Source organism: Cucurbita moschata, unplaced genomic scaffold (assembly GCF_002738365.1).
Source record: "Cucurbita moschata cultivar Rifu unplaced genomic scaffold, Cmos_1.0 Cmo_Scf00041, whole genome shotgun sequence".
Lineage (NCBI taxonomy): Eukaryota > Viridiplantae > Streptophyta > Magnoliopsida > Cucurbitales > Cucurbitaceae > Cucurbita > Cucurbita moschata.
This window is the reverse complement of record NW_019268557.1, coordinates 606,782-616,955: the sequence shown is the minus strand read 5'-3', so window position 1 is coordinate 616,955 and position 10,174 is coordinate 606,782. Positions and strand designations below refer to the sequence as shown.

Sequence of the window (10,174 nt, the reverse complement as noted above, 5' to 3'; positions counted from 1 at the left end):
AAAAAAAAAAAAAAAAAAAAAAAAAAAAAAAAAAAAAAAAAAAAAAAAAGGGTCTGAGGCGGCACGTGTAAAATTCGCACACATTTTATTATTGGGTCCCCTAATTTTGGAGGATAAGGCTTTATTTTGGCCACTTGCTTCCTTTTTTTTGTATTCCCGTCTTTATCACCCTACCAAATTATTTCTTTCCCCCAATCTCCGCCCTTTTTTTAACCTAAATAATAATAATATTTCCTTTTTTTTTTCTTTTTACCATGGGACTAATCGATTAAAATCCATAATTTATTGAAAAATAGAGGGAATAATTATAATAAATTTTCTGAACTATTCTTTATTTATGATAAAAAAAAATTAAAATTAACTTTTACATGTGAAACAGATTTATAAATATATTCCAGATAATTAATGTATGATTCTTCCAATTATCGCACTTAATTTTCAACTATTATATCTCACCTAACTTCATTATCATTATTATAATCGAATATTGATGCTTTACCCATTTTTTTCATAATAGTTCAACCATGATGTGGGAGAGTATAAAATATTAAAAATGCCATACAAATATATATTTAAAATGGTAATCAAAATAATTATAAAATTATACTAAAATAACAGTATTCAATCAAAAAAATATATAATTGAAAACTAAAAAGGCATAACGTGGGCTCGAAGTTAGGCCCACCGGAACGAACAGAAAGCTGGCAGCGCCGAACTTAGAAATAAATAATAATAAAAATAAAAATTTACACGTGACAAAAATACGGATTTTTACCTTTTAAAATTTAAAGTAAATTTGAAAGGTATTTTCCTCTGATTTTAGGCTCATTTTTCTGTTAAGAAAGTCAATATTATCGATAAACAAGCAATTAAAAAATTGTGGTAAAGTCAAAGGCTTCAACGTTTATTTAATTTAATTTATTCATTTGTTTTTAGAAAATAAAGTTTTTTTTTTTACCGCTTCTTTGGTACAATTAGATTCTACTTTTTCTTTTTCAGATGAGAACGTTTGAATATTTGTCTAGCGGCTTTGTTTTTCAAAGTCTGTAATCCGTAAAATCCTTTTAAATTAACCTTTTTATTTCTTCGCTATTTTATATTCTAAGTTTTAAGGTGGAAAATTATGCTAAAATATATTTTTAAAAAATTATAATAATCAATATTATAGTAAAATAGTAATTATACAAATTTTAAAGGACAAAAAACACGTCTATAAATTAATTAATCCAAGCCAATATTTTTTTTTCATTGTTTTCAAACATATTTCAAATAAATTTTTAATGGTATTTTTTATTTTTTAAAAAAGTTGAAGGTATTAATGCTTATATATATATATATATATATATTTATTTAAATATAATTTTTTTAAAGATATTTTTGGAATAAAGTATTAATGGTTTTTCTTTTCTTTTTTTTTTTCTGCTGTCATTTTTTTAATGAGAAAATTTAATTTATATTCTTTAAATTCTAAGGTTATAGTAGTAAAAATTCCATAATTGATGTCATTAGTTTTCTAATTCAAAAGATTACTTCAAATATTAATAAAAGCATGGAAATAATTTGAATGAGTTCAACGACTACATCAATACCCTAAGTACAAACCCTAGCCACACGACATCATTAAAATAAAATCTCGACCTAAATAAAAATCCATAAAAGAAACTATGAAGTTAAAGAGAAATAAAAAAGAAATTTGGTCGTGCGAGGTCTTTGTTCCCGTTGTGTTCTTCACGCTTTCGTGCCTCAAAGTCCCTTCCCGAGCCTATTAAAAATATTTCAATACTCGAATGATTATGCATAGATCATTATATGAAATTTCATCTCTGTAGGTGATTATTTTTTTTACTGAAAATAATATGTCATTATAACGAGTTGTGAAAAACATCAAAAAGCTAGGGACTACCCTACGTTCGTTTTAAAATTTTGTGGATAGCGTCAAAACATCATAAGTAGCATTGGGACGCTATCGAATACAATATAGCGACTTTGAGTGAAACATGATTCATCCAAGTTGTGGTATGAAGAGTCATTTATAACGTGCTTATTTATCTTCCTAAAACGACACCGTATTCCACCGCTCCCGTCAAGCACTACCGCTCCTTTTTTTTTTTTTTTCTTTTTTGGGCCAAACCCATTTTAAAAAACCGTACATTTCTTCAGATTATATAAAGAGAGAGAAGCCGACCTCCCAATCCCATTTCTATTATTATTATTACTTCAGAGCCCTATTGTCATGAAAACTAACTCCTCTCTCAGAATGAGGCGAAACTGCAACCTGGAACTTCGTCTTTCTCCCACCTCCTCCGCTATCGCCGCCGTCTCCGATCACTCCTCCGCCGCCGTCGCCGCCCCTAACGCCAACCCTCAAAGCCAACAACTCACCATCTTCTACAACGGCCGGATCTGCGTCTGTGACGCTACAGAGCTTCAGGTAACAAAACGAAACCAACATCTTTTTTTTCTTTTTTGCTGTTGTGTAGTACGGAACTTTCCTACACCCAGGGTTGCCTTTCTTCTGAAGAACCACGTGGTGTCCACTGATTGGGTTGGTTTCTGTCATGAAGCCGACACCAAGCCCTCGAACCGACTCATTAGACTCATTTAACTGAGGTTCGACCATTTTTCTAGACCCTCGAAACAAAATACAAACTACACTATTTATTCGACATTTGAGTCGTTTTTTTATCACACCTTCGAAACTTATAATTCTTTATTCAACATTTGAGAATTCAATTGATAGGACTAACATAAAGAGCCGTCTACGAATCATTACTCTCCACGATTTGTTCTTAGTTTTCCCGAAAGGTGTCGTACAAATAAATATGTATTCCTTACTTATAAATTCATTCTTTATTCAACAACCCTGGAATGAGTATTGCAGGCAATAGCGATTTTAAAGTTGGCAACTAGAGAAATGGAGGAGAAGGGTCCGAACGAAACGCCGTGGCCGATACTACAGCAGTCTCCGGCGCCTGTAACTCCGACCACCCCGGGGCTCTCGATGAAGAGATCGCTGCAAAGATTTCTGCAGAAGAGGAAGCACAGAGCCCAACCCACTTCTCCACCACAGAATTATTACAATAACGGAGACAACTAAAAATTACCATTTCTGCTTCTTAATTCGTTCCTCCCTTTTTCTTTCAATTATATGTATGGCCTTTTGTAGATTACTATGTATTTGCTTTTGCTGTTTTATCTTTTTTTCCTTGGCTTCTATATTAATTTCTTCATTTATACTCGAATTATTATTATTACTTGACAGGTAGGTAAGGATATACGTGTGACACCTAGATAAGGATATACGAAAACAATTGAGACTATATTTAAATGAGAGTAATTCCAATAGGTTAATAAAAAATTTAAATAATTATCAAATAATCCATGGACCACCTACTCGTCTCCTCCCCTCCATTGAATAAGAGTTAATTATGAATTTTTTAAATGTCGTATTTTAAAAGTGCGTGGAAAATAAAATAAAATAAATGGAAGCCTAAAAAATGAGTAAAATAAGGAGGGATATTTAAAGTGGTGGGTGGGGCCCACATAGGAAAGGCGTAGGAAAAAAGGGTCGTAGTTGCATTATTAATCATTTTTAAAACGTTTTTTTAATCAAATTTCTCTCATTTTCCACCAAGTCCACATAGGCGTCTAACTTTAGTTTCTAAATTTTAAAATTTAAAAGTATTTAATATATTTTTTAATTTTTTAATTTTGAGTTTAATAATTAATCATAAAATGAATATTTTAAAAAATTAATTGATAGCTTAAATTTAAATTTTATATTTAATGAAATTCTAATTTGATCAGTAAATTTTAGATTTTATGGACTAAATTTATAATTTAATGAAAGATTTAAATATGATATTTAAACAAAATTGATAAGAAAATTAGGCAAAATGTTGTGTAGGCGTAAACATGTTGTAAGAGGAAGGCAAAGAATTCAAAATACCTTTTCTCCATTATTGGCAACAGAAACAATATAGGATGAATGTAATATCCCATTCAAGAAGACATCACATATGCTTTATATCATAACAGAGCATCGTTCATATGCGCTATAATATCAGGACCCCAAGAATTCAACACTGCCAATTGCTGTTCCTTGCTTGCATACACAACACAACCATCTCTCATAGCCTCGGTACGACACGAGGAGTGTCCCAGTCGGCCACAATGTGGTTGCGTGTGATCTCCTGAAGTGAGCGGCACCCACTCAACGCCATTGTCAGCTCGAACTCGTCGCGCAGCATCTGAAGAACTTTCCTCACACCAGCCTCGCCCTCTGCTGCTAAAGAGAACACCACTGGTCTCCCAATCTAACATTGATGAACATGATATTGTTATGTTAAATGAATCATCTGATGTGTATGTCTGTGTGCGCGCTTTTTTTACTTACAAATATGCCAGATGCTCCGAGTGCTAATGCTTTGAAAACGTCTGTTCCACGTCGAACGCCGCCGTCCAGGAAAACAGGAACTTCGCCTCTAGCAGCTTTGACAACCTGAAATTGTCGAGTATTGGACAGTGATCAGAGCTCAAAAGACAACCCCACATGTTTGGTATTAGACCATGGAATTGTATCATGTGAGATCTCATATCAGTTGGAGAGGGGAACGAAGCATTCCTAAGGGTGGGGAAACTGTTCCCTAACAAACGCGTTTTAAAATCGTGAGGTTGACGGCGATATGTAACGGGCTAAGCGGACAATATCTGCTAGCGGTGGTGGACTTTGGTGGTTATAAATGGTATCAGAGCCAATCAATGGATGGTGCGAGGCACTAATTGGAGTAGCGCTAGACCCTCTCCATAGTAGAGACATTTTAAAACCGTGAGGCTAACGGCAATACGTAAAAGATCAAAGCGGACAATATCTACTAGCGGTGGGTTTGGACTATTACATATCAAGTACCTCTTCTAAAGCCATGATGGTTGCAGGGACATAGTCGAGTTGGCGAGCTCCATGATTTGAAACAATAATTCCAGCAGCTCCACTTTGAACGGCGATCCTTGCTGCGAATTGGAGGCCAAACATCAAATTACACTAATAGAAAAGACATTGATTTGAATGGAATCAAACGATTATGTCTTGTTTTTGCTGTTTTTACTTACTGTCCTCAGCAGTAAGTACACCCTTCACTAGAATTGGCAACTTGGTGATGGTCTGCAGCCACTTCACATCCTGTAAGTAAATGTATAAATAAGCTATCTTGTAATAATAACAACATTGTTTTTTGTTTTAACTTTGAATGGCGTTTTTTTAGTTACCTGCCAGCTGAGAGTACGGTCGATCTGCCCCGCAACATATGAGGCAAGTCCAGAGTCATCTGCCTGTAAAAAAACACACCCCCACGGAGAAAGAAAACGTTATCAAGGATGTCGTTGATGGACGTAGAACTCAGCACGGAGTGGCATTTCACTCTTACCTGGTCCATTTTACCGAGATCCAATCCCTCAAAGTTCTTCAATGTCAAAAATGGTGGCAAAGTAAATCTGCAGCAAAAGCCATCAATGTGTGAGAACATTTGATGACAAGGTTTACGATATACCCGAACCGATACCAGCTGGCTCAACGAATCCAAACGCACCTGTTCTTGATATCAGCTTCCCTGCGACCAAGCCTTGGAGTGTCCACAGTCAGGGCAATGGCTTTGAATCCAGCTTTTTCAGCTCTTCTCACAAGTTGCGCCACCACGTTTCTATCCTTGTACACCTGAATACGCAATAACACGAATTTGGATGTGGATTATGACCAAACATTCGAGACGAACGAAGCAGTGAATAGTTGGCTGGTAAAATAAAAAGCTGTTCCTTATTGTTCTTGAAAACTATTTACTTACATATAGTTGGAAGAAACGAATGCCAGGTCCAGTGGAGGCAACTTCTTCCACACTGGAAGTAGCCCATGAGGAAAGGGTCTGAAACAATCCAAGAACCACTTGAATCAAGCATAGAAATAAAGCCCTTAACTAATCCCAAGTCAAGATCATATACTAAATATTTGAGAGAATAATGAAACTTTAGGTTCAGAAAAAGAAATTTAAACCATAATTGTGCCTGCTGCAGATGCTGCTCGGGCGGTTGCATACTCCCCTGCATCGAAACAGCAATATCGTTCAGATAAAAATAGTGTCATTCTCAAAGGAACAGAAACGCAAGTCAGCACAAATAAGCACGATTCGTTTCTCTGATGGATACATTTCATCTTGATGCTTGAATTTTCTCGTTCAAATCTAACGGAACGACTAATCTCGAAATGCGACTAAAGAAGTCTGTGGGTGACCAAAAAGATTCATAAGCCATAAAAGTAGTTTTTACCTTCAGGGTGAGCCATCTTTTGCATGGCAGTTGGAGCAATCATAATAGGCATTGAAATTTTGAATCCCAGCACAGTTGTAGACATGTCTATCTTACTTACATCGATAAGAATACGGGGACGGAATCTGTGTCGATGAAACTTAGCAACTGTTAGATAAGTAGTTTTTGAAACATTTTTTAGAGCTGTGTTAAGAACAGATATTGATTAAGTCCTTGCTTCAAGAACAGATATTGAAAAGAACTGGTGAGTATGAAAAGGAACGTACAAAATCCTGGAAAAGGCATTGCGGTTCTCCTTCAGGGTCCACTGGTCTTCAGCACCAGAAGCGTAGTAGTCATATACCATCTTTGGCAACTTCTCCTTTGCAATAGCCTCATACTCAGTGACATTGGTAATCTCCATCTTTGAAACAGAGTACTCACAACTGACATAAGAAAGACAGAAATGAATTCAAAGCCCAGCAATTGAAACGATCTCAAATGTTTGACATCATCAGAATTCTCCAAACTCAAACAATTACGACAGTGAAAAGAGGTGAAGCAATGATTCTCATCAAGAACGAGAAAGTAACATTTAAAACATAATATTACAGAATCCACAAGAAAGGGAATGTATGATTGATGTTTGAGATGGCTGATATTGTAACAGCTCAAGCCAACCAACCGAGGTGGGATCTCACAATCCACCCACATTCGGGGCCCAACGTCCTTGCTAGGACTCGTTCCTTTCTCGAATCAATGTGGGCCCCCACCAAATCCACCCCCTCCGGGGCCCAGCGTCTGCACACCACCTTATGTCCACTCCACAGTCCTTGTTGCACACCGTCTCATGTGGCTTTGCTACCACTTGTAACAGCTCAAGGCCACCGCTAATAGATATTGTCCTCTTCGTGCTTTCCCTCTTCTCTTTTGGGCTGTTTTAAAACGCGCTAGAAAGAGGTTTCCACACCTTATAAAGAGTGTTTCGTTCTCTTCCTCAACCGATGTTGGATCTCACAGATACCATATCAAATAATCATTGATTAACAAGTAAACCAGTTACCAGTCTATTACTCGAATATTCATCGATATCAGCAGAACATGCGATTTCGATACTTTTACACCTTAAAAACTAATGCAAACGAGTATCATCAGCATCAGGATATGATACTTGAACAATCGGATATCAGATTCAGTTCATTCAAGTTCCATCGATAAATAAAGAATGAAACAGAAAACAAGCCCATCCGTCATCACCAAAAGCAAATTCAAAGAACATACGTGAAAATCAGTCTAAAATAACCCAAACCCATATGAAGAAACAGAGTAGAAACAATAAGAACTACACGAAACACAAAACTCGGAAGACAGAGATGAATGAGTACCACAAAATCCCAGATGAAAGAAGATGGGCAAACAAGAAATTGCAGAAGAACAAATGAGAGAGAGAGAGAGAGAGAGAGAGAGAGAGCGTACCCTTTTATGCGGCAGTGAAAATGGATGAAGCGAAGTGATGAAGAGGGGTTAAAGATAACAAAGAGGAGCGAAGGAGGGAGAGATTGAGGTCTAGAAATGGATAGTGCAAAAAAGAGAGAAGAAATATAATATAAGAGCGATAGAGGAATGCCGTGATCGTATTGAAGGTTAAGACAAAAGAGGTGGGATCAACACCACATTATTTGGATTGGATTTTGAAGGTGAGCGTTACAGACCAAATCTGTTTCACTCAAATTTCTCAAATCAATCGGAAATTAAAACTTTGTGTGGACGCGGACCGTTCCTTCCTCTAGATCAAAATCGAAATGCTTAAAAGATTTAAACATCAATTCGGACCTTTGTTTCTGAAACTTTGGTTTCTTTTAAGTTTCCTCAATTTTCTGTCTTTTTTTTTTCCAATTATATTTTTAGTATACTTAGTAAAGGTATAAAATGCACAATAATATGCTTCCGAATATGATCCTAAGAATAAAATGTCTACCGATGTTATTAAAATTTCATATAAATAAAAAATATATAGTAGATGATTAATTTTTTATATTTCGTTTATTTTTATTAGGTTGAATAATTAATTTAATTTTAAATTATTAATATTAAAAATTAGATGATTAAATAAATTTTAAGAAAATGGTAATTATAAATAATCAGTACGTTGAATAATTACTATGTTTTCAATAAATAAGATAAGATGAACAAACTTTATATTTTATAATTAAATAGGCAATTAACGTCAATGGGTTGATTAAGTGACTAACCATGTTCAAAAGGAAATTAAAAACAAAGTAATAATGGGACAAATATAAAACTAGTATTGGCATCTTTTATCCATATTTGTTATTATACAACAGAACAAAAACATGACTCAATTAGAATTCTATAAATATTTGGATGACTCGATCAATTTCGATGCCTAAACTTAAATTAAACTTTGTTGAATTTCTCAATTAATATGAGATCTCGTATTTGTTGGAGAGAGAAACAAAATTTTTTTTGAAAGAGGGTGGAAATAGCTCTCAAACGAATTTGTTTTAAAATTTTGAGAGGAAGCCCGAAGGTTAAAACTTCAAAGTACAATATTTACTAGCAGTGTCATTAGATTTTTACAAATGGTATGAGTCAGACACAAGAGTAGTGTGCCAGTGAGAACACTGCGCCTAAAGAAGGGGTGGATTGTGAAATCCCACGTTGGTTAGAGAAGGAAACGAAACAGTATTTATAAAGGTGTAAAAAGATCTCCATAACAATAAAACCTTCGAAGGAAGCCCATAAGACCTAAAGGGGACACACTCTGATCTCCTCAACACATAACACGTCAGGCTCAAGCTTAGGCTGTCACATAATGTATGTAAATTATAACCCCATGTCATGCCACCCTCTTTCGTCTCTTACTTTCATACTCTGTTAGTTAACCCACACAGCCACACCACAAAGTTAGGAGCTTACGATCACACTCAACACATTGTTGGTCGACTCACACAACCCAGCATTCAAACTCTTACTCGCTACTGTCACTCATCTAGTGAGTGCGACTTTAACGTTGGTCAATGATTCAATCCTGAATAGCAACCCATCTCCAATGATATAATGCAGAGTTAAAAAGAAAAAAATAAAATAAATTACACGATCTTCAGTCCATTCTACAAAGCGCGCCATTTCCAGTATGTATATGGCCCATCGGTTGCATGCGGCTGCAGCGGACCGTAAAAACGACAGAAATTAATAACCATCCGATCGAAGATATCGTCCAGATGTCAACGACAGGTCAGAACATCCAACGGCCGAGATCTCACTCTCGCGGATAACGCACAAAGTGACGACTTTCGGGAACAATAGAACAATGAAGTACCCAAAAAATACAAAGGGCGGGTATTGTAAACCCTCGTAGTGTCGTAACTCCAATCATCGCAACATCGGCGGCCTCTGTCCGTGGTGGTGCAGCTATTTCGTTTCTTCGCCGAGGTACTTTCTTCCGTTTGTTTTTTCTTTGTCATATTCATGGTGATTCTTTTGGCTCCGTGAATTAGGGTTTTCCTTTTCCCTCCAATTACCCTATAAACGCTAGTTTAGGAAACGTGTTGATGGTTTTCAAGATTAGTCGTGCTTTGACCAGTGTCTTTACCGCTACATGATCCATTGGACTATCTTGGTTTTGGTGGAAGCCTTAATTTTTTTTCTCTAAGGGGAATGAGTTGAAATGCTGTCGACTAGGTTGTGGTTGTGATTCGGACGAAGACTTTCACGGTCTTGTAAGTTCCCATAAAACAAGGCTTTTTATGCTCGGTGTTTAGATTCCATTATATTTTTGTTTAAAAATTCAATCGAGTTTGATAATGTTTTGGTCCGTGCACATAGTTCTTTCATGGTTTTATTCCGGGGGGGGGGG

At 35.9% G+C, this 10,174-nt stretch overlaps 3 protein-coding genes across 4 annotated transcripts in view; 2 read left to right on the top strand and 1 right to left on the bottom strand.

The window, feature by feature from the left end:
- Positions 1-2,192: 2,192 nt before the first annotated feature.
- On the top strand, positions 2,193-3,216 carry LOC111433321 (protein TIFY 5A). Its single transcript, XM_023070341.1, has 2 exons — positions 2,193-2,431; positions 2,882-3,216. The coding sequence occupies exons 1-2, from the start codon at positions 2,234-2,236 to the stop codon at positions 3,095-3,097; spliced, it is 414 nt and encodes a 137-aa protein (XP_022926109.1). The 5' UTR covers positions 2,193-2,233; the 3' UTR covers positions 3,098-3,216.
- A 720-nt stretch (positions 3,217-3,936) lies between these two features.
- LOC111433275 ((S)-2-hydroxy-acid oxidase GLO1) lies at positions 3,937-7,925 on the bottom strand. Of its 2 annotated transcripts, none has more exons than XM_023070269.1 (12): positions 7,771-7,925; positions 6,582-6,740; positions 6,316-6,440; positions 6,044-6,090; positions 5,838-5,915; positions 5,586-5,710; positions 5,424-5,490; positions 5,266-5,328; positions 5,110-5,179; positions 4,910-5,010; positions 4,397-4,501; positions 3,937-4,316 (listed from the first exon to the last, which is right to left on the bottom strand). In XM_023070269.1, the coding sequence occupies exons 2-12, from the start codon at positions 6,716-6,718 to the stop codon at positions 4,131-4,133; spliced, it is 1,104 nt and encodes a 367-aa protein (XP_022926037.1). In that variant the 5' UTR covers positions 6,719-6,740; positions 7,771-7,925; the 3' UTR covers positions 3,937-4,130. The 2 variants fall into 2 exon arrangements, with proteins under 2 accessions (XP_022926037.1, XP_022926038.1); XM_023070270.1 differs by lacking the exon at positions 7,771-7,925 and adding an exon at positions 7,680-7,702.
- A 1,680-nt stretch (positions 7,926-9,605) lies between these two features.
- LOC111433193 (KH domain-containing protein At4g18375-like) overlaps positions 9,606-10,174 on the top strand; it is a 5,625-nt gene continuing 5,056 nt past the window's right edge. The window contains exon 1 of the mRNA XM_023070152.1: positions 9,606-9,750. The gene's annotated coding sequence lies outside the window, so the exon portion shown is untranslated. The remainder of the gene's footprint in view (positions 9,751-10,174) is intronic.